Source organism: Balaenoptera borealis (genome assembly GCF_965194805.1).
Source record: "Balaenoptera borealis genome assembly, chromosome: 5".
NCBI classification, from domain to species: Eukaryota; Metazoa; Chordata; class Mammalia; order Artiodactyla; family Balaenopteridae; genus Balaenoptera; species Balaenoptera borealis.
Genome location: NC_138862.1, coordinates 26,016,153 through 26,041,567, shown reverse-complemented (window position 1 = coordinate 26,041,567; position 25,415 = coordinate 26,016,153). Strand labels below are relative to the sequence as shown.

Sequence of the window (25,415 nt, the reverse complement as noted above, 5' to 3'; positions counted from 1 at the left end):
TTAAAAATAACAGAAAATATTATTTACTTATTTTTGTGTCAAGTTAGCAAATAAAAAGAAATCATTTAAAGTTGAATGTAGTAGTTATATTTTTTCTATTAATTCCTATATCTAATCTTTGTTGTTGTTTTATTTATGTTAAGGCTTTTTCCCACATAGTTGAAAATTTGGGGACACTGACAGAAAATATAGTCAAGAAGAGGAGCATTATTTTTCTACCAATTCCTTAAACTAATAGGAAACACGGGTTCTATTTTCAGTTTTCCAGGAACCTATTTTTAGTGCTAAATTGTGAATACAAATTTGCTGTAGTGCTTACACAGGAAATTAAATTATCATGCTCTATTTATTTGGCACGTTAATTAAAAAAAATTTTACCCCTCACCACCCCACCCCCAAAATTTTTGAAACACCTCTGAAATGGAAGAACATTGAAGTAATTCTGTTTCTTATTCGCGGTTTCAGAATGAGAGGCTCAACTTAATGTTTCTGATATTTGAACTGAAGGTATCTAGCCAGGACTATTATGCGATTTAAAAATTAACTCCAGCTCCTCATACGGCTGCCTCATGGGGATACATATAACTAACTCTATTTTTAAAACATTAGTATTTCCTGAATTTTGTAGAGCTGTACAGACCTGATGACTTCTCATTTTTAATCACTTAGCAGGGCAAAACAACTGCATAGTTCATTTACTGGGTTAGTAACAGGGTAGTGTGCTTTCCTAGGAAATACCATTTTAAAAATCACTACTCTAAGTTTCCTTAACATTTATTCTTGCATCAGTGTAAAATGTTTTCTTTCATACTTTGATCAGAGACACGAAAATGTTATTCAAAGTACTTTTTGCTTATGCAGCTATCAATGGCAGGGAATGAAAACGTTTCATTTAGAAAAGGAAAGGCTGATGAAATCTGCCTCATATGATTTACTAGAATCTGTGGGGAATTGTATTTTGTACCCTATCTGAATAAATAATCTTGAGGGACTACAGTGCCTTTTTAATAAATTGACTCCTAAATTACTTCCCACTGTACCAAACACATCATTTTCAACTCGCCAAGTTTTCTTTCATTACCGTGCACCACTCTAGACAAATTCTCATTAAGGCTCTAACTTTCTTTCAATTACTAGAGCACTATGGAGCCTATTTAATAAGTGCAGGGCCAAAGATTAAAGTCTTTGCAGAGAATACCTGACTCATTTCTGAAGAAAACAAGACGCCTGACCTTTACGAAAAATATTGTATCCAAGAGTGGGATGTACTACTCGTTTTTCACACACTAAAAAAATCTAGTCCTCTGTCCCTGTCTCCATCTGGAAGGACCGTGAGTCATTAGAAATGAGGTCAGTGAACTAGAGAGTAAAATCTGGTTGGGGAAAAACATGTAAATAGATAGTTGTGTGGAATTGGCTGTCAGCCACACAGCTCAGGCCATTTTCTAGAAAGCCTTTCCTGACATGCCCAAATTGAGTATAGATTCTCCTATAGCACATTGTATTTATCACATTATGTTGTAATTCTTTTTTTTTAACATCTTTATTGGAGTATAATTGCTTTACAATGGTGTGTTAGTTTCTGCTTTATAACAAAGTGAATCAGCTTATTTATGTGTCTATCTCCACCACATAAGCATTTAGAGCAAAAACTATGTCTCATTCATCTGAAGACAAGGCCCAATATCATTCATTACCAATGCTTAGATTTCCGATCTGGGAGTAAATAAAAGAATATATTTATCTTCGCAACTATTAAAAAATAATAAAGATAAATGTTTCCTTTCCAATATGTTCTCTCATGCAACTGAAGGAATCAGCATTATGTAATCACCCAACAAATTTTATTCAAATGCATTCAAAATATTTCTGCCAAAGAAGATATCAATCACTTTGATCTTTGTAAATGATTCATCTTAACCCCGGTCTATCCTCGAGGAGATAATTCAGCTAAGATTCACAAACCACAGTGGAAAGAACACCTGTGTTTATAAGCATATAGTGATGCTTAGGTGAAGAATTGGAACTCAAGCTCCTGTGTAGTAAAAGCCCAATCATCCAGGGCATTAAGATTCATCAATTGTGGACACAAGGTCAAGTAACCCATCTCCTCAGTCTAAACTTTACTAAGTTTCTGAGTCTATAAAATAGCTCCTCAGCATTACTGGCAAGTTTAGTAGTGGAAGCAAAGGACTTCCTAGGGTCTCACCTGCATGAACTTGCTATTGAACTAAACTCAACACTAAAGTAGGAACCTGGAGTCAGCGCCACGTATCCAGTGCTTTACTTGAAGTGGGGATAAACAGTTGTCCGTTTCAGTGTTTTGTTGATTCCTCATCAAAAAACATTATTTCCCCTAACCTACCCTCCTCCAAGACTCTTTATGTCTCAAAGCTCCCCAGGTTAAAAGGGTTTTTGTTAGAACACAAACGATAATGTATAATAAAAGGGATAAATATATATAAATTGCAAGGTTTCCAAATAATACACATAAACCAAATTGATGATTATTTACATGATGGATGGTAAAACTCACTTCCTCCATTTGGATTTGATAGGAACTGCCTTCCTGATGAGGATGACATCACTTGCATGAGACTTGGAGCTGGGGAGTTCCCATTCTGAAGGAACAGCATTTCGGGAGGTAAAGGGAGCTGAAAGCTCTCAATCCAACTAGTAGTTATCCAACTTCTAGTATCCAAGAAGTTATAGAGCATTTCTGACGCTCTGACTGGGACCTCAACACATTTTCCTATTGTAAAATATCTCTATGTGGTGGTTAGGTGCTATTTTTGGCACTGGTAATCAATATAACTCTCCAAGTCTACTAGAAATTAAACGGCTATTATGGGCTAAACCAGGATCTAACCACTGCACTAACATTATTTCTAGTGGAAAATATGTTTTGGGTTAAAAAATAAACATTTTGAAATAAATTTCAAAAATCTGTGTATAGCATGATGACTTTATGAATTACTAATCAGAAAGAAGGGCCCCTTAAGAGGAAAGCAATCAGTTACCTTTGATTTTGATGAACTAGAAATAGCTGAGATAACTTGGAAATGCTGGGAGTATAGGTGGATGTGGACTTAAATTATTTTCCTTTGTAATTTTATGTAATCTTCTAAAATAAATTAGAAAACAATTCTCCAGTTCAAGGCAGAAAGGAAATTATAATGATTTATAACTGGCAAATGTATACTTCTGGCATACATTTATTTAGCTAGAAATATTTATATTTATATTTACATATATACTTATATATAAAGAATAATTTATTGCTTCAACAAATATTTTTTAGCACCTGTATTTTGAAACAAGGATAAGTCTAGAAATTAGCAATGCAATAATGGATAAAATAGAAATGGGTCTTACATTTATAGACTTCTTAGTTTACAGGCCAACCCGGTAAATAATATAGTGCTATGAGTGATAAATAACCATATGTGACCCAATATGGTTAAATCTCTCAAATCATGAATACCAAAGGATCAGAATGGTGAATTAGAGTTGACAGAGTATACAGCTTAAATGAAATAAATTATTACTACTTATCACCCACCATTTTGCACCTCATCACTTTTGAGACTGATGGGAAGGTAAAAAATGAATATGGTGAACTTATATATTTGATGTAACATATTATGATATTAAACTGGGATGTAAAGTAAATTTTTGGTGAATCATTAATACGGAATTGTCACTTGAATTAAGTCTTGTAATTTTGCATATTCTTTCTCACAATAATTATACTGATACAAATCTGAAAGAACTATTATGAACATGTCGCAAAGATACAGCAAAAGCGTGTTCTCTGCGTTACCCTTGTGATTAGTTATATACATTATACTATAGCATAAAATGGAATATTTCCTTTTCTTAAAAATAATAATCTAAAGAAAATATTTAAGGACATGAGAAATGTTCATGTGTAAGTAGGCTACAAGACAGAGCATAATATGGTATTTTGTATGATTTTGTAATATACTATTTCTACATACTTATATTTATGTAATATTTATAAAAAGGTTATTAACCGTGGTTGTTGTTTGAGAATGGGGTTAGGCAAGTTTTTTATTTTCTTCCTTTTGATCATGTGTATTTTCTAAATTCATAACTTCCATAAATTTTAAATTTCTTAGTAAACCCAATTTAAAACCCATAAAAAAACTTGAGAATAATTTAAGAGAGAGCTGGTAGAATTACTTACCCTAGTCCCAGCAGCTGACAAACATCATTTGAAATGTGGGTAGTCCAGTTCTCAGCACAAGCTACATGCCATATGCTCTGGATTCTGAACTGCACCAAACCACGGTTTGTCGTGCCATTGAAGAGACGCACTAAAGAGATTAGATCATACATAGGGTCATTGTGACCTAAGTTGATAAAAGGAAATGATGGACTCTAAACTAAACATACAATGTTCTTAACATTTAGAGTTTAGAGGTTGATAGTATGTAATTTTTCGTAACAGTATGCTGGAAGTCTTAAGTTGAAAAAGATAAATTCGGTAGACCTAATTTTGCTCTTTCATATGACTAATAAAAAGGGAAAGGGCAGAGATATACAAGTTCACTGCATACCAATACAGCAAATAAACAGAAAATAAAGCTTTTTGAAGAGAATATCTTACAAATGTGTTCTCTAAAAGAAGGAAAACTTAAGTTCAGGAATAACTGTAAGCATTTTTTTTTCCTACTTCTTTCTCCAGAAGCTATTTTCTTTGCCCTTATTCTTTTGCTGTTTGGTTTCCGTCATCTTGCCCTTCATCTTACAACCATTTTGGATAGAGTGTTAAGGCCATTAGTGGCTAAGTGGGGATTGGGTTAAGCTAAGCTAGTTTATCAAACAGATAAAATATCACCCATCATAGTTTTACCCACAGACACCATATTGTAATTCTGTAAGTGAATGTTATGTTTACATTTTTTCCCCTATTATAAAAAGAATAACAGCATGGACTTTAGAATTAGACAGACTTAGGCTGGAAACACAGCTCTAGCCCCTGCTAGGTGTGTGATCTTTGGCAGCCCCTTAACTCCTCCAAGCCTCAGCTTTCTCATGACTGAAATAGAGTTAATTCTAATTACGTTAAGATCGTTTTACAGCACTTAGTTACAATGCATGGCACATCATAGATAGCATTAAGTATGTGCTCTGAAATAAAAGTAAGACAGAGTAAAAGCAGCCATGACTCCTAATGTGATAGAGATCTGGAGTGGGGCTGGGCAGAAGTCGCAGGCAGGTAGAGTAGTAGATGCTGAAGAATCAAGCATGTGAAGGAACAAGTCTGAGAAAGACAGTTATAGATGAGCATGAGGGTGCCTCTGTGTGTAGGCAAGGTACCGAGTATAACAGTTAATAAGAGTGACGCTAGGGTGCCTGGTGTGGGCTGTTGTCTCTCTGTGGTATTTTATGCTTTTTACCTGAAGATGGGTTGCCTTAGACTTAAAGTTATTAAATGTAGTCAAGTTTAAACAAACAAACAAACAGAAACAAGAGTTTGCATGTTGGCTTTTGTTCTAACCAGAATGGTGACAGCGGTGCTGAAATCACCAGGAGATCATAACCTCAGAGTGCCAAAATATGTCCTAATAAATATAGTCATAATCTTCCTTTCACGTCTGTAGAATCCAAATGTAGAGGTTAAGCTGATAAAAAGTATTTTCCTAAAAACAAAACGTACCACAATGCGCTTCATCTGAGCCATCCTTACAGTGTGGAAAACTGTCACAGAGATTCACCAGCGGGACACACTGTCCATTCTTACACTGAAAATTGTCTTCCTTGCAGGGCTCTATGGGGAAAAAATATGTACTGTATAGGATAAAAAAATGACAAATAGACAGTTCTAGAGTACCCATCTCATTTCTGCCTCTTTAAACATCCTGTGATTAGCCACAGTGCATAGTTAAAGCTGGCTGTGATGTTGACTATGACTGCACACTTACTGCTTAGAATGTTTCTGCAATAGTTCTGTCAAAGCCAGAGGCATGGCTTAAGAAGAGCGTGTATAAAACCTTAAGCATCTCCTTTGCAGCAGAGGGCAGGGCACTTCCAAGAGATGGCTGAGAGGTTTTGGACATACCTCTCCCGCACCATCTCTGTGAGTCTCAAATTCTTCCAACCCAAATGAACACATTGGGCTGGCCAAAAAGTTCTTTCATAGGATGTTATGGAAAAACCCGAACAAACTTTTTGGCCAGGCCAATACAAGTAACAACCACTGGCATGTTACACAAGCATAGAGAGATCTCTTGGTTTTACCATCCAAATGATACCTCCAAACCTTTATTATATAGAAATGTGGAAGGGGCCTTTTGGTGGGATCAAAGTTGGACCAGGCTGGAAGCAGTGAGCTTGATTAAAACGTGATGAGGGGCTTCACTGGTGGCGCAGTGGTTGAGAGTGTGCCTGCCAATGCAGGGGACACGGGTTCGAGCCCTGGTCTGGGAAGATCCCACATGCCGCGGAGCAACTGGGCCCGTGAGCCACAGCTACTGAGCCTGCGCGTCTGGAGCCTGTGCTCCGCAACAAGAGAGGCCGCGATAGTGAGAGGCCCGCGCACCGCGATGAAGAGTGGCCCCCACCCGCCGCAACTGGAGAAAGCCCTCACACAGAAACGAAGACCCAACACAGCCAAAAATAATTAATTAATTAATTAATTAATTTAAAAAAACAAACAAAAAAACGTGATGAGATGGGAAAAAAAGTCATCTAAAGAAATGGAACCTGCAATAGTAGTAATTTGAAGGGAGGTAGGAATGGAGATCTAAACAAGAAAAGCAGGGTTGGAGTCATGGGAATGTGCTTGGACATAAAGAAACAGAAGGAAAATGAAGAGGCTGGACAAGGAAGGAACTGAGTAGATCCGGTAGTTTTTTCCAGAATTTGAGTTGTGCAGAAAGATGTCTACTTGAAATACTCATTGTTTAAAAGGAGTGAGAACTATGTTTCCTGGAAATGTTTGTTTAAATCTTAAGGACTTTTGCCCTGGGAGAGCTTTTGTCTCACTGGAAAAGAGGGGTTTGCTTTCCTCAAGTTGTTTTCTGATTATGACTTGGGAGGGGTAGCTACATCCTGATATTAGGATCTCTGTTGGGGCCACACGGGATTTGGACCCTCTGAGAAAGGAAATAGTAGTTGGGTATGGAGAAGCTTGAAGTTTCTTCCCCTACGTGGTGCACGCACAATAATAATGGGGAAGAAAAAGCACTTGAAAAAAAAAAAAGGAACAGGGAAACCTGTATTTTAAAAGCTATTAGTGAATATTAATCATTAACTACTATACTGTACTGCTTTCATAGATACACGATTCATGTTAAAATGGTTTCAAAAACAAATGATACTGGTCTCCATAGAGACTTTCTCAATTTATGATGACCAAATGTAATGACACCTGAAAGGAATAATTTCTGTTGCTTTAGAATCTAGGTTGTAGCCCCAAATCTGTGAGCATTGACAAATACTGTTATGTTCTAAAGAGAGGTACTAAATGTAGCCATACTAATACTTTAAAAATTACCAAAACTAGTCCAGCGAATATAAATTTCTAGCTATCACCTATTTCCAGCTATGAAAAAGAGGATTCGAGTTTTTTTCTAGAAAAAGACTAAATAAGGGTCTTAAGGAAGAGTGTTTTCATGTGCAAGATGGGAGGAAGTTGCCATCCAGAAAACCAAGTGAAGGGTGCCCCAAGAGAACCAATTCATACTGGGTTGCCTTAAAGAAGAGAGGCCATCTCACTCCCCAGCTGAAAGTTTATTATGCTGCAGAGTCATAAGGGCTAGTGCTTACATGGGACTAGTGCAGGGACTTTCAGATACTTTTTTCAGCTGGGACCACAGTAAAAATACATATTTTAAATCATACTCTAGGGCACACCCCAATGTGTATATGTGTGTGTGTGAGTGTGTGTGCACGTAACTAAATTAAAATTTACTCTTTGTTCTGTTATTTCTATTCCATCCCATCCCATCCCATCCCATCCCATCCCATCCCATCCCATCCCATCCCATCCCATCCCATCCCATCCCATCCCATCCCATCCCATTCTATTCTATTCTATTCTATTCTATTCTATTCTATTCTATTCTATTCTATTCTATTCTATTCTATTCTATTCTATTCTACTCTACTCTATTCTATTCTATTCCATCCCATTCCATCCATTTTGCTCCATAACAAAGAATGCTGGCCAAAACTCAATAAATTGATTTCATGATACACTTTTTGAAAAATACCAGACTAAACTGAAGTATAGTGAAAAATTTCATGGGAGATGGTAACTTTAGTGTCCTAAATTTTGTGGGTAGATTGCTATATAAATAAAGATTAGTACTCACTTCCTGTGTAATGAATTTAGAAGCCAGACATTTGGCTAGAACTTTCCTTGATGATAGTTAGGTGTAAGGGAGAGGGTGGCAGTAGAAAAAACCTGCATTTTCTCCATGTGCAGGGCAGTGCATGAGCTTCCTTTTGGCCACATGGACACTGGGAAAGATAATTGAGTGACAGCTGCCTGTCAGGACAAGCTGGCTCCAGCACAAATAAGTGCGGGAATGAAGCCTGGCTGGTGGGGATTAGGAGCAAAGCAGGATTATAAGAGATCACAAGTGTAAGTAGTGTACTACCCATGCCTACTGTGCAGTGGTCCTGGGGAGTGGGGAGAGGAACACGCCAAAGAACCCACAACTCTGTTCTACAAAAGAGTTAGCATTTGTCCAGGAGCTACTGTTAGCTGAAAGAAAACTACAGTGTAGAAGATTATCCTTTTCTGCCTCTCTTCCAACACTGGAGCTATGGGAAGATGGAAGGGAAAGAAGGTGAGAAGTAAGTTAAAGACAATATTTCCACCTTCTTCTACTTTAAGTTATTGGGCCAAGATTTGTGCCTGCGTTGGGAGATTAAAAAAAAAGAGCTGTGACTTAGATGATATTAAAGTTTTGATGTTGTATTTGACTGTACATTTTAATACCTAAAAGTGAGGTTTAATTACCCATTTAAGAAAATTGCATACCTAAAATAACTGGAAAAATGAAGAGATCTGCCTGAAATATCCCAGAATAAAAAGAGAGATTTGAAATAAAGTAAGTAGAGAAAAATAAAGTTTTATCTGTTTATATTCTCATCGAGTCTGTTCTTTAAATTGAATGTACAATGTACTATCTGTAATACCCTTATGCCTTGGTTCTTCATTTTATATGCTTAGGACTTGACAAAATGTCTGGAACAAAGTAGGAAATCAGTAGATATTTGTTAAACGTTAAGTGAATTAATTTATGTTAAATGAGTGATATGCCTCAAAAATCAGTATGAACCTTAGTAATAGAGTTAATGCAATACAAAGAAATCTTTAAAAGTATGATTTCAAAAAAACATTTAAAAATTAGGCAGTTGATTGGCTGATGGTAACTCTATTGATTTGAAAAATAAAAATTGATGCTATGAATTATGAAGATAAAATTTACTTATTTGAGTGGTGGTTAAAACATAAGCTCTGGAATCATATGACTGGTTTGATCTGCAGCTTAGCCATTTCCTTTTTTTTTTTTTTTTTAACATCTTTATTGGAGTATAATTGCTTTACAATGGTGTGTTAGTTTCTGCTTTATAACAAAGTGAATCAGCTATACATATAGATATATCCCCATATGTCTTCCCTCTTGCGTCTCCCCCCCTTCCACCCTCTCTATCCCACCCCTCTAGGTGGTCACAAAGCACGGAGCTGATCTCCCTGTGCTATGTGGTTGCTTCCCACTAGCTATCGGTTTTACATTTGGTAGTGTATATATGTCCATGCCACTCTCTCACTTTGTCCTAGCTTACCCTTCCCCGTCCCTGTGTTCTCAAGTCCATTCTCTAGTAGGTCTGCATCTTTATTCCCATCCTGCCCCTAGGTTCTTCATGATCTTTTTTTTTTTTTTAGATTCCATATATATGTGTTAGCATATGGTATTTGTTTTTCTCTTTTTGACTTATTTCACTATGTATGACAGACTCTAGGTCCATCCACCCCACTACAAATAACTCAATTTCGTTTCTTTTTATGGCTGAGTAATATTCCATTGTGTATATGTGCCACATCTTCTTTATCCATTCATCTGTTGATGGACACTTAGGTTGCTTCCATGTCCTGGCTATTGTAAATAGAGTTGCAATGAACATTATGGTACATGAGTCTTTTTGAATTATGGTTTTCCCAGGGTATATGTCCAGTAGTAGGATTGCTGGGTCGTATGGTAGTTCTATTTTTAGTTTTTTAAGGAACCTCCACACTGTTCTCCATAGTGGCTGTATCAATTTACATTCCCACCAACAGTGCAAGAGGGTTCCCTTTTCTCCACACCCTCTCCAGCATTTATTGTTTGTAGATTTTTTGTTGATGGCCATTCTGACTGGTGTGAGGTGATACTTCATTGTAGTTTTGATTTGCATTTCTCTAATGATTAATGATGTTGAGAATTCTTTCATGTGTTTGTTGGCAATCTGTATATCTTCTTTGGAGAAATGTCTATTGAGGTCTTTTGCCCATTTTTGGATTGGGTTGTTTGTTTTTTTGATATTGAGCTGCATGAGCTGCTTGTATATTTTGGAGATTAAATCTTTGTCAGTTGCTTTATTTGCAAATATCTTCTCCCATTCTGAGGGTTGTCTTTTCGTCTTGTTTATGGTTTCCTTTGCCGTGCAAAAGCTTTTGAGTTTCATTAGGTCCCATTTGTTTATTTTTGTTTTTATTTCCATTTCTCTAGGAGGTGGGTCAGAAAGGATCTTGCTGTGATTTATGTCATAGAGTGTTCTGCCTATGTTTTCCTCTAAGAGTTTTATAGTGGCTGGACTTACACTTAGGTCTTTAATCCATTTTGAGTTTATTTTTGTGTATGGTGTTAGGGAGTGTTCTAATTTCATTCTTTTACATGTAGCTGTCCAGTTTTCCCAGCACCACTTATTGAAGAGGCTGTCTTTTCTCCATTGTATATTCTTGCCTCCTTTATCAAAAATAAGGTGACCATATGTACGTGGGTTTATCTCTGGGCTTTCTATCCTGTTCCATTGATCTATATTTCTGTTTTTGTGCCAGTACAATACTAGCCACTTCCTTTTTATTTATTTTTGACCCTGGGCAAATAAATTAGTCTTTCAGAAACTCAGTTTCCTTTACTGTCAAATAGGATAAGTACCACTTATGTCTTAGGTATATCATGAGAGTAAATTTTTAAAAAATTAAATGCATTTAGTATACCAATATGAATACATTGAATGAAGAATAAATTTTATCCTTAACAGCAAAGTATTGATAGTAACATTTAGAAATCGTCCTTTTCATTGATATTTTTAAGTTACTATTCTTACTTCTATGTTCTGGCTGTGTGACTTTCCCCTCCAGATAATGCAAGAAATCACACATAATCCTTTCCTCTGGGTATCTCACAACAATAATTGGAGCTATTTGTATAGGTTATTTTAAACTTTGATGAAGTCTATGTTTTTTCAATCCAAATTTAAGTTACTTTAATAAAAAATACTTTAAGGAAGGCATGACTGGGCTGGTTGTTTCTACAAATCTTTATCCAATGTGAGTAGGTTACATATATCAAGTATAATACTATTAGGGAGGTTCTTGTAAATGTAATTATCAATTTATTTCATAAACACATATTTTTAAACCAGGTCAGTGAGATGATAAATTGGAAAAGACAGCTACTTACTCTACAGGCAAGCATTAATGTTTTAACTGAATTTATATTTTAATCTTTCTAGTGTTAATTTTCATTTAGCAAACAGGAATACTTAAAACTAGGTATATATGTTTTTGAATTTATATATTCTATTTTAAATCTGTACTTAATATATATTATATTTATTTTAAAACCTGATGGCCTAATTATGTACCCATAATCAAATATCATAATATACTTATAGAATGTTAGTCACAGCTAGTCATTTTTATATTATCCCATTACTTTGTTTTCATAGTTTGTTAAAGTCATTATGTAAAAATGAGTTTTCAATATCAATAATTTAATAATAGATAATTTATTAATAATTTTACTCTTTTACTAGTATAGCCAGGCTATATTTTATTGGAAAACACATATCCATTGAATGAAAATTTAAATATCTGAATAAAAATATGAATGAAAACATGTATAAATATCTGAAAATTGTAATTCATTTTTGTGCTCTAGTCAAAGCTGTTAATACTGTATGAACATGGAAAAATTAACCTATTTCTATAAGATGAATACATTGGATGAAAAAATGCTGTATGGAGCAAAACAATCTACTGCTGCTGAACTGAAAAGAATGGCAAATTCTGAGGAGAAGTGTAAATAAACACTTTCAAAATTTCCCTTTACGTGCATGAACTGAATTCTGATTCTTTGCAACATATAACAGTTCGGCTTCATTAAGAAGTCTTTAATCCAAAAGTTTAACTCTCTGTGGCCTCTGATGTCTTATTTCTGATAATTTTATGCCCATAGTGAGAGAGAGAAAAAAAATATTGCTAAGAACTGAATTTTCCCATCTCCTTTTTATGAAGTCTCCAGTAGCCCTGCCTCATTTAGTCAACATATGCTTGGTTTTAATGGAACTGAATTGATCTCTAAGGCACATGCCACACAATCTGGGGAGGGCTCTAAACCCCTAAATGTAATCAGCTGCCACTTCCACAGTTGCCAGATAAGCACTATGGAATTCCAAATTAAGATTCTGATATTCAGAAAAGAGCAATGAAGGGACATTCAGAGGAGAGTGATCTTAATAAGCCTATATTTCGTATACTCTAGTTTAATGTAAATAAAATGTGAAAACTAAGATAAAGAAAGGAGATACAAAAATATGTTATACAATTGTTTTACTCATCAATTGAATGCTTTGGAAGGTGTCCCTAAAATATCTCAGAAGATAAATGAAGCACATACATGCTGCAAATTTATGATATTCCTTTGATCCCTTTTTCCTAAAATGACCAGCAAAGCAGAGAACCAATATAAACAGATATGTGTGCCTAATCTCTCTTTCCGTTACCAGCGTGATTATCTGCCACTGCCAATTCCCTGTTTCTGTAATTGCTTTTCAGCCTTTTGGTGTAAAAATCTCTCTGGGAGAAGACTGTGTTGATGATGACTCAATCCCTCCATTTTCTACTCTCCAGCAGCATCTGTCCTGTGGCCAGGAGGGATGTGAAACCACATTCCCAGCATATTCAGCACACAGTGATGGTCATGGAAGACTCCATTTTAGCTTCAGTTGAGGGAATTTTCTCTAAATGATTTATTACCTAAATAACATAATCATAGTAACTGAAATCTAGTGAAAGGGCAAACAAATATAAGCAACACCTATGCCATAAATCTCCAATCTATTTTTTGTTGGAAGCCATAGATTACATTCTTTTGGCTTTTATCTTGAAGGGAAATTTCTTGTACTATTTTTCAAAATCCTAATGTATTTATCTTATTATAAGACTCTAATAAAAGCTAGTAACTGTAATATTTTTAATAGAAGAGATGTTGCTGCCTTCCTTTTCCCAACCTATTCTCTTTCCACTTCTTTCCTCCCCTTTCTCTCACAATTTAAAATACGGCTTTAAAGACCTACTATTTCTCTAAAATTTCATTTCAAGATGCTTTCACTTTTGCAGATGGTGGAATGCTCAATAATTATTTCAGTTGTTTGGATTTGTAAATAAATTCACTCCCTTATTGGTTAGAGCTATTAGTTTTCTTATCTCATTAGTTCAGTTGGTTTTACTATTCATCTTCATTTCTTTAAAAATATAGTACTTCTCAGCCAAAGACCAATATCATATGATATCGCTTATATGTAGAATCTAAAAAACTGATACATAAGTTTATTCTTTTTGGTGCGATGGTGAATGGGATTGTTTTCTTAACTTCTCTTTCTGACCTTTTGTTGTTAATGTATAGGAATGCAAAGGATTTCTGTGTGTTAGTTTTGTATCCTGCAACTTTACCAAATTCATCCATGAGCTCCAGTAGTTTTCTGGTAGCAACTTTAGGATTTTCTATGTAACTAACAGAACATTGTAAATCACGCTTACTCCAATAAAAATTTTAAAAAATTAAAAAATGATACAAATGAAATTATTTACAAAACAGAAAGAGACTCACAGACATAGAAAACAAACTTACGTTTACCAAAGGGGGAAGGGGGTTGGTGGGGAGGGATAAATTAGGAGGTTGGGATTAACATATACACACTACTATATGTAAAATATATAGATAACCAACAAGGACCTACTGTATAGCACAGGGAACTATACTCAATATTTTGTAATAACCTATAAGGAAAAATAATCTGAAAAGAAATAGATATATATGTAGTATATATAACTGAATCGCTGTGCTGTACACCTGAAGCTAACACAGTATAATAAATCAACTATACTTCAATAAAAAAAAGAAAGTAAAAAAAAAAAATAGCTTATGTTTGCAGTTCATTTTAATTTGGTGAATAGATATGGAACAATATTAAACAGCTAATAATTAATTAGAGTTGCAGTTAATATAATGTGCTACAAGTTCTTAGTTTATTTTGTGTTTTTATACTTACTAGAAATAAATGTTGAAAAATAAATTTTATTGTAATAACAAATAAAATTATAATAAATTTAAAAAATATATAGTATTTCTCAAAAGTTTCCTCCATGACATCCTTGGAAAAAAGTTGGGAAGCCCTCCCCTCCAAGAGAATAACTATTACGTATTTGCTTGCTCTATTTTAAAATACTTTATAGAACTGAGCACTTAATTATATTGCATTCAAATATGAGTGATATTGATGTCTATACATTTTTTATTGCAGAAGTTTCTCCTCAAAAATTTAGAAATGTCACTCCGCTGTTTTTAAATATTCACCATAAAATGACTAAAATATAAAGCTGAACTGATTTTTGACATCTTTGAAAAATGATTCTGTTTATTCTCCTTAAAAAATTTGCTGAAAAATTTCCCTCTTGAAATTAAAAATTTTAAACAGGAAATGTTACAACACTGATTTCTGCTTATAAATTTTTTACAGTAAGCAATGAGACTTCATGATTTTTCAGTCACTTTAATCAGATCTAGAAAGTATATCGTTTTTTCCCATTACACCTTTCAGTGTTAGTTTCAACTGGTTCTATTATTTTCAGCTTGTGGGCTGGTCTTTTTCCTGTATGCCCATCACAGACTCCCACATTTTTCCATCTCTTTACCTATTGTTTTTGCTTACTTGATCATGCTTTTGTGCTGCATTTTTGTGACAATGTGGTATTTTGGTGCCAGAGTTTATGAATAGGTGTGCAAAATAAACTGTGCAGTTCACACCATTAACAAAAACCTCTGATCAAGTCAGAAATAATAATCTGGTTGTGGTAGAGTTTCAACAAGAAATTCCTCTCCAAAAGGTGGCCATAGGGATAGAATACTGACAATTCATAATGGTAGTCTCAAAATTGTCTTGATTAATATTTTCCAAGGCAGTGATTTACTTCTCCTCTAAGTTAATTTCTGATTTTTATACATTATATCTATCTCTCTCTATCTCTATATATCTTATACATTATATTTATACATAATGTATAATATATAATTTATCCATTATATATTTATACACATAACTATATTTTCATGTCAATATATTTTCTTTTTTGCTATTTTGAAAAATAATTATAAGTATAATTTAAAAATAAATAATCTCATTTATAAATTAAAATAATTATAAATCATATCACTTTCTATATTTTTCTCCTTTTCCATGTACTCTATTTTGAGATGAATTCTAATTTTCTGTTGATCTAAAAGTCTTTATTGCTTTCCTTTGGTGTTGTATGTTCTTTCATAGGCCTTAATATTTTTGTTTGTTTACTTCCCTAGTTGATTTTTTGTTTGTATACTTCATTAATTGATTTTTTTGTTTACTTCACTAATGGATTTTTTGATTGATTCATGTCAATGTTGCTTATAAATCATAAGTAGTTGCTTCTAAAACATCACAAAATTCTTCTGAAGAACAGGATAGTTGGCTGGGCTACCACTTACTCTCACCTAAGTAGCTTGGATAGTAACAATTGTTAGGACTTATTTTCAGGAACAGAGGGTATATAAGCTACAGGTCAATTTTCATATTTGTAGTGATGCTGAAAGCATACAACTTTCTGGGATGGAGTCTAAGGTTTAGGGCAGTTGTAAGTAGAGGAGCAGAGATTTGTACAGATGATTCTAGGATCAGATAATAGGCCAGATGATGAACAATGCTCCAACCCTACCTCTTTTCTAGACATTTTAATTAAAGACAAACTGACCACAATCTCTTATGGAAGGGAAGGATAGATGTAGGAAGGAATGTGTATTCTGTTTTCCTGACATATTTACATCTAGAGAGAACTACTAAGTTGTGGGACAGAAGTATTTTAAAAAATCATAGTACAAGGGGAGAAGCAAGCTATAAAAATTCTCTATAGACTGTTGAATGCAGAGTTGTATTATATCTTACATATATGAATGAAAATATTTATATCTATATCTATATCTATATCTACATCTACATATATATCTAGATATCTCCATGATGAGCAAGCTGGTCACGATTTTGGTTTTCCTGCTGACTATGTTATTGATGTAATAAAAAATATAGGGTAAGAATGTCGTGCATCCCAGCAAGTATCAGCATCAAATTCCTTCTCCCTTCATGGCAGTGCATTTACACTGCTTGTCTCCAAGAAGTTAATGATGTTAATTTTTTAATTGGATGTTGTTGGCATTCAAACAGCTCATTTGCCTGTATCCCTGCTGTTCTCTAAAAGCGTTCTTGGCAAAGGGAACATGACAGACAATCCTCTTTCCTCACAGTGCCAATAACCCCCCTTTATAGTTTAAAACAGCTCTCTTCAGTGTACAAAATGCACAGCTCTTCTCACACCAGAGAAGTGCAAATAGGTTTGCCGAAAAACCAGTGTGGATTCCGGCTTTGAACAAAGTCAGCTAGTGGTTAATCAGGTGTAAAGGAAGGAAGAAAATTTCCTTTAAGATGAGGAAGAATGAATAAATGTACTAGAATGCAAACATTGAAATTAAGTCTTATATGTTTCTTTTTTTATATTTGAATTTTATTTTACTTTTTTATACAGCAGGTTCTTATTAGTTATCAATTTTATACATATTGTTGTATATATGTCAATTCCAATCTCCCAATTCATCCACCCCCACCACCAACCCTGCTTTCGCCCCTTGGTGTCCATACGTTTGTTCTCTACATCTGTGTCTCTATTTCTGCCTTGCAAACTGGTCATCAGTACAATTTTTCTAGATTCCACATATATGTGTTAGCATACGATATTTGTTTTTCTCTTTCTGACTTACTTCACTCTGTATGACAGTCTCTAGGTCCATCCATGTCTCTACAAAAGACCCAATTTCGTTCCTTTTTATGGCTGAGTAATATTCCATTGTATATATGTGCCACAACTTCTTTACCCATTCATCTGTTGATGGACATTCAGGTTGCTTCCATGTCCTGGCTATTGTAAATAGTGCTGTAATGAACATTGTGGTACGTGTGTTTTGAATTATGGTTTTCTCTGGGTTTATGCCCAGTAGTGGGATTGCTGGGTCATATGGTAGTTCTATTTTTAGTTTTTTAAGGAACCTCCATACTGTTCTCCATAGTGGCTGTATCAATTTACATTCCCACCAACAGTGCAAGAGGGTTGCCTTTTCTCCACACCCTCTCCAGCATTTGTTGTTTGTAGATTTTCTGATGATGCCCATTCTAACCGGTGTGAGGTGATACCTTATTGTATTTTTGATTTGCATTTCTCTAATAATCAGTGATGTTGAGCAGCTTTTCATGTGCCCCTTGGCCATCTGTATGTCTTCTTTGGAGAAATGTCTATTTAGGTCTTCTGCCCATTTTTTGATTGGGTTGTTTGTTTCTTTAATATTGAGCTGCATGAGCTGTTTAGATATTTTGGAGATTAATCCTTTGTCTATTGATTTGTTTGCAAATATTTTCTCCCATTCTGAGTGTTGTCTTTTCATCTTGTTTATGGTTTCCTTTGCTGTGCAAAAGCTTGTAAGTTTCATTAGGTCCATTTGTTTATTTTTGTTTTTATTTCCCTTACTCTAGGAGGTGGGTCAAAAAGGATCTTGCTGTGATTTATGTCAGAGTGTTCTTCCTATGTTTTCCTCTAAGAGCTTTATAGTGTCTGGCCTTACATTTAGGTCTTTAATCCATTTTGAGTTTATTTTTGTGTATGGTGTTAGGGAGTGTTCTAATTTCATTCTTTTACATGTAGCTGTCCAGTTTTCCCCGCACCACTTTCTTTTCAATTTTAATTTTAATTTTATATTTTTTTAACATCTTTATTGGAGTATAATTGCTTTACAACGGTGTGTTAGTTTCTGCTTTATAACAAAGTGAATCAGCTATAGATATAGATATATCCCCATATCTCTTCCCTCTTGCGTTTCCCTCCCTCTCACCCTCCCTATTCCACCCCTCTAGGTGGTCACAAAGTACTGAGCTGATCTCCCTGTGCTATGCCGCTGCTTCCCACTAGCTATCAGTTTTACATTTGGTAGCACCACTGTTGAAGCACCACTTATTGAAGAGACTGTCTTTTCCCCATTGTATATCCTTGCCTCCTTTGTCATAGATTAGTTAACCATAGGTGCGTGAGTTTATCTCTGGGCTTTCTATCCTGTTCCATTGATTTATATTTCTGTTTTTGTGCCAGTACCATATTGTCTTGATTACCGTAGCTTTGTAGTATAGTCTGAAGTCAGGAAGTCTGATTCCTCCAGCTCTGTTTTTTTCCCTCAAGATTGCTTTTGTTATTTGGGGTCTTTTTTGTCTCCATACAAATTTTAAGATTTTTTGTTCTAGTTGTGTGAAAAATGCCATTGGTAGTTTGATAGGGATTGCGTTGAACCTGTAGATTGCTCTGAGTAGTATAGTCATTTTCACAATATTTATTCTCCCAATCCAAGAACATGGTATATCTCTCTATCTGTTTGTATCATCTTTGATTTCTTTTATCAGTGTCTTATAGTTTTCTGAGTACAGGTCTTTTACCTCTTTAGGTAGGTTTATTCTTAAGTATTTTATTCTTTTTGTTGCAATGGTGAATGGGATTGTTTCCTTAATTTCTCTTTCTGATCTTTTGTTGTTAGTGTATAGGAATGCAAGAGATTTCTGTGCATTAATTTTGTATCCTGCAACTTTACCAAATTCATTGATTAGCTCTAGTAGTTTTCTGGTGGCATCATTAGGATTTTCTCTGTATAGTATCATGTCATCTGCAAACAGTGACAGTTTTACTTCTTCTTTTACAATTTGTATTCTTTTTACTTCTTTTTCTTCTCTGATTGCCATGGCCAGGACTTCCAAAACTATGTTGAATAACAGTGGCAAGAGTGGACATCATTGTCTTGTTCCTGATCTTAGAGGAAGTGCTTTCAGTTTTTCACCATTGAGAATGATGTTTGCTGTGGGTTTGTCGTATTTGGCCTTTATTATGTTGAGGTAGTTTCCCTCTATGCACACTGTCTGGAGAGTTTTTAATCATAAATGGGTGTTGAATTTTGTCAAAAGCTTTTTCTTCATCTATTGATATGATCATGTGGTTTTTATCCTTCAGTTTGTTAATATGGTGTATCACATTGATTAATTTTCATATATTGAAGAATCCTTGCATCCCTGGGATAAATCCCACTTGATCATGGTGTATGATCCTTTTAATGTGTTGTTGGATTCTGTTTGCTAACATTTTGTTGAGGATTTTTGCATCTATATTCATCAGTGACATTGGTCTGTAATTTTCTTTTTTGTAGTATCTTTGTCTGGCTTTGGTATCAGGGTGATGGTGGCCTCATAGAATGAGTTTGGGAGTGTTCCTTCCTCTGCAATTTTTTGGGAGAGTTTGAGAAGGATGGGTGTTAGGTCTTCTCTAAATGTTTGATAGAATTCACCTGTGAAGCCATTTGGTCCTGGACTTCTGTTTGTTGGAAGACTTTTAATTACAGTGTCAATTTCATTACTTGTGATTGGTCTGTTCATAAATTCTATTTTGTCTTGGTTCAGTCTTGTAAGGTTATACCTTTCTAAGAATTTGTTCATTTCTTCCAGGTTGTCCATTTTATTGGGCTAGAGGTGCCTGTAGTAGTCTCTTATGATGCTTTTTATTTCTGTGGTGTCCATTGTAACTTCTCCTTTTTCATTTCTAATTTTATTGATTTGAGTCATCTCCCTCTTTTTCTTGATGAGTCTGGCTAAAGGTTTATCAATTTTGTTTATCTTCTCAAAGAACCAGCTTTTAGTTTTATTGATCTTTGCTATTGTTTTCTATGTTTCTCTTTCATTTATTTCTGCTCGGATCTTTATAATTTCTTTCCTTCTACTAACTTTGGGTTTTGTTTGTTCTTCTTTCTCTAGTTCCTTTAGGTGTAAGGTTAGATTATTTGTGATTTTTTTTGTTTCTTGAGGTAGGATTGTATTGCTGTAAACTTCCCTCTTAAAACTGTTTTTGCTACATCCCATAGGTTTTGGATCATCGTGTTTTCATTGTCATTGGTCTCTAGGTATTTTTTTATTTCCTCTTTGATTTCTTCAGTGATCTCTTGGTTATTTAGTAACGTGTTGTTTAGCCTCCATGTGTTTGTGTTTTTTATGGTTTTTTTCCCTGTAACTGATTTCTAATCTCATAGCATTGTGGTCTGAAAAGATGCTTGATATGATTTCAATTTTCTTAAATTTACTGAGGCTTGATGTGACCCAAGATGCGATCTACCCTGGAGAATGTTCTATGTGCATTTGAGAAGAAAGTTTATTGTGTTGTTTTTGGATGTAATGTCTTATAAATATCAGTTAAATCTATCTGGTCTGCTGTGTCATTTAAAGCTTGTGTTTCCTTATTAATTTTCTGTCTGGATGATCTGTCCATTGTTGTTAGTGAGGTGTTAAAATCCCCCACTATTATTGTGTTAATGTTGATTTCTTCTTTTATATCTGTTAGCATTTACCTTATGTATTGAGGTGCTCCTATGTTAGGTGCATAAATATTTATAATGTTATATCTTCTTGGATTGATCCCTTGTTCATTATGTAGTGTCTTTCCTTGTCTCTTGTAACATTCTTTATTTTAAAGTCTATTTTATCTGATATGAATATTGCTACTCCAGCTTTCTTTTTATTTCCATTTGCATGGAATATCTTTTTCCATCCCCCCACTTTCAGTCTGTATGTGTCCCTAGGTCTGAAGTGGCTCTCTTGTAGACAGCATATATACAGTCTTGTTTTTGTATCCATTCAGTAAGCCTGTGTCTTTTGGTTGGAGCATTTAATCCATTCACATTTAAGGTAATTAACGATATGTATGTTCCTATTACCATTTTCTTAATTGTTTTGGGTTTGTTTTTGTAGGTCCTTTTCTTCTCTTGTGTTTCCCACTTAGAGAAGTTCCTTTAGCATTTGTTGTAGAGCTGGTTTGGTGGTGCTGAATTCTCTTAGCTTTTGCTTGTCTGTAAAGCTTTTGATTTCTCCATCGAATCTGAATGAGGTCCTTGCTGGGTAGTGTAATCTTGGTTGTAGGTTCTTCCCTTTCATTGTTTTAAATATACAGTGCCACTCCCTTTTGGTTTGTAGTTTTTCTGCTGAGAAATCAGCTGTTAACCTTATGGGAGTTCCCTTGTATATTATTGGTCATTTATCCCTTGTTGCTTTTAATAATTTTTCTTTGTCTTTAATATTTGCCAATTTGATTACTATGTGTCTTGGTGTGTTTCTCCTTGGGTTTTTCCTGCCTGGGACTCTCTGTGATTCCTGGACTTGCGTGGCTATTTCCTTTCCCATGTTAAGGATGTTTTCAACTATAATCTCTTCAAATATTTTCTCAGGTCCTTTCTCTCTCTTTTCTCCTTCTGGGACCCCTGTATTGTGAATGTTGGTGCGTTTTATGTTGTCCCAGAGGTCTTTTAGGCTGTCTTCATTTCTTTTCATTCTTCTTCTTTATTTTGTTTCATGGCAGTGAATTCCACCATTCTGTATTCCAGGTCACTTATCCGTTCTTCTACCTCAGTTATTCTGCTATTGATTCTTTCTTGTGTATTTTTCATTTCAGTTATTGTATTGTTCATCTCTTTTTTTTGTTCTTTAATTCTTCTACGTCTTTATTAAACATTTCTTTCATCGTCTCGAGTTTTGCCTCCATTCTTTTTCCGAGGTCCTGGATCATCTTTACTATCATTATTCTGAATTCTTTTTCTGGAAGGTTGTCTATCTCCACTTCATTTAATTGTTTTTCTCTGTTTTATCTTGTTCCTTCTTCTGGTACATAGTCCTCTGCCTTTTAATTTTGTCTGTCTTTTTGTGAATGTGGTTTTTGTTCCACAGGCTGCAGGATTATAGTTCTTCTTGCTTCTGTTGTCTGCCCACTGGTGGATGATGCTATCTAAGAGGTTTGTTCAAGCTTCCTGATGGGAGGGACTGGTGGTGTGTAGATCTGGGTGTTGCTCTGGTGGGCAGAGCTCAGTTAAACTTTAATCTGCTTGTCTGTTAATGGGTGGGGCTGAGTTCCCTCCCTGTTGGTTGTTTGGCCTGAGGTGACCCAGCACTGGAGGCTACAGGCCCATTAGTGGGGCTAATGGTTGACTCCGGGAGGGCTCATGCCAAGGAGTAGTTCCCAGAACTTCTGCTGCCAGGGTCCTTGTCCCCATGGTGAGCCATAGCCAACCCCATCTCTTCAGGAGACCCTCTAACACTAGTAGGTAGGTCTGGTCCAGTCTCTTATGGGGTCACTGCTCCTTCCCCTTGGGTCCTGATGCATACACTACTTTGTGTGTGCCCTCCAAGAGTGGAGTCTCTGTTGACCCCAGTCCTGTTGAAGTCCTGCAGTCAAATTCTGCTAGCCTTCAAAGTCTGATTCTCTGGGAATTCCTCCTCCCATTGCCAGCCCCCCAGATTGGGAAGCCTGACATGGGCTCAGAGCCTTCACTCCAGTGGGTGGACTCCTGTGGTATAATTGTTCTCCAGTTTGTGAGTCACCCACCCAGCAGTTATGGGATTTGATTTTGTGATTGCTCCCCTCCTACTGTCTCATTGCAGCTTCTCCTTTGTCTTTGGATGTGGGGTATCTTTTTAGTGAGTTCCAGTGTCTTCCTGTTAGTGACTGTTCAGCAGTTAGTTGTGATTCTGGTGCTCTTGCAAGAGGGAGTGAGCGCACATCCTTCTACTCTGCCATCTTGAACAAATCTCCCCTCCTGTATGTTTCTACTGTTTTGCTCCAAAAGTTACAAGGCAGCATGTAATCCCGAGTGCACTTACCTGGAATCCCCAAGTGATAGCCAGTAGTGAAATTTGCTTTAAATCCCCCTTTTGCCAACGCATCATCAGTGATAAAAAGCACAGTCATTCTCTTGGTGGTTGAGAACACGTCCTTTACTGGACCAGGCCCTGTGTACACAGCTGCTCAAAAAAAAAAAAAAAAAAAAGAATAATCAGTGAGATGATCCTTTGACTCTAGAAGGAATATACCCTTTTTCTCAGTTCTGTCTCCCAGAGGTATGCAACATGCAGCCTGGCTTGCTCAGGAAGCACCACATGTAAGTAAATGCGTACATTCTCTTACATTTTAGGCACTGCTTCTAGGAAAGCCAACTTCTCTACTGACCTTTTCCAGTATTAATGAAGGTTTCTGCAGCTCTATAATTTAATGATGAATTACTCATAATATTGTCTGGCTTTGCATCACTACTATTCAAAGCCCATGTTATCACAGAAAAATAATTATTTGCCTGCTTTTAAAGACCCTTATAAAATAACAGAGCTTATAGTCTCCCTTAATAAATTTTTGTCTAAATTTATTTGATTTTTTTAATAAATTGAATCACTAGCCTAATCTGAAAAATGAATTAATTAGAGACAGATAATACAAACCTAAATGGTGGTTTTCAATTTTTTCCCCTCTAATCCCTGGGCTTTGAGGGTTTCATAAACAATAAAATACTCTTTATTAAAAACTAAAGGCTTCAGTTACTTTAAAAATACATTCATTTTATTAAATATTTTATATACTGGAATCCTTGAAAGTGATTCTGTATCAAAAGAACTTCTCACCTACATATTTGAAAAGGATGATTCTGAGATCCTTTTCAGTGATTGATGGAAATACTAAGAGGTGAAATGATAAAAATTGATTTTTCTTAGATCATGAGAACACTGAAATTTTTATTAGAAAGACAGAGTAAACTGAAAATGGAAAAACTACTCAAAATGTGTTTATAACTGTATTGAAAATCAAATTTGAAGTTCCTCAGTTCTTGCTAGCACAAGGCTCCTCACCCCACCGAGACTTTCATTGTTATTTGTTCTGTGTGTGGCTCTCAAAATCCTCTCCCAGGAAACTTGTACTTTAGAACTTTGTGGGATTTTTCTGAAGAGCCTACATAATGGTGATGGATTAGTATGGCTGGGGAACCCTTTCCACCACTCTGCTCCTTCGTTGCTATAGTGCGTGCCCTCTGGAGTCTTCATCCACTGGTTGCAGCGTTCATGTGATTGCATAGCTATCTGGCCAGATTTTATAGGAAATAATTAATACAGGTCTAAAGCACAGTTAGATAAAACACTTTTACTTGTAAAGTGTGCTGTTTCTGCATTCCAGTTGACCTTTCATGTATTTTCATAGTTCAGTGCATGACTTATCAAGAGACACTTCTTTCTTAAAAATTGGTAGTAATTGAGTAGATATTAGCCATTATACTTGATAGATTTTTATTATATTAACATGTATTTTATGATCTAGGTATAATAATTTCCTCTAGAATAGAACACTTTCCCCCCATGTCTATTTAAAAAAATTAATGATCAACAGATGTTAGGGAAAAATCAACTTGCTCAACTTTTGACTCATTCTCAGATACTTATATAGAAGCAGCTAGTACTAGAGACACAGACAATCAAAGTAATAGTGAAACACAAAGTAAAAAGCATTTAAAAATTTTGCATAACAAACACAATTGTTCCTCTAGTTTGAAGTGAAACAAAACATAATATAATAGCTATCTTTGGAAATACGATGTACACATAATGCATAGAAAACTGCATAATGGATGTTCTTAGCTTTTAGTCTCTAAAGTGTAATGCTTATTGTAGTAAATTAATATCAGCTTGTAGGAACTGCTGACTCAAAACTATGAATCTTCGTTTGCCAAGAATGCTTCAGAAAAATATCATTCTGTCATCATTGTAAACACTCCCCATATTGGAAGCGTGACATACAGTTTGACATGTTACTCTACTGCTGTAATTTCACTTTGCTTGTTGTAAAAGAGTGACTACATTTATTGAGAAATGCTCTCTCCATCAGTTCAATGTCTTGAGCCATACAACCTTCACAATATTTAAACTGG

At 35.3% G+C, this 25,415-nt stretch overlaps 1 protein-coding gene across 1 annotated transcript in view; it reads right to left on the bottom strand.

Moving 5' to 3' along the window:
• The window catches only part of TMPRSS15 (transmembrane serine protease 15), a 115,760-nt gene that overhangs the window by 41,323 nt on the left and 49,022 nt on the right, over positions 1-25,415 (bottom strand). Inside the window, exons 10-12 of the mRNA XM_082392568.1 lie at positions 23,329-23,469; positions 5,687-5,797; positions 4,211-4,340 (exon numbers count right to left, since the gene is read on the bottom strand). Coding sequence (XP_082248694.1) covers positions 4,211-4,340; positions 5,687-5,797; positions 23,329-23,469 — 382 coding nt within the window. The remainder of the gene's footprint in view (positions 1-4,210; positions 4,341-5,686; positions 5,798-23,328; positions 23,470-25,415) is intronic.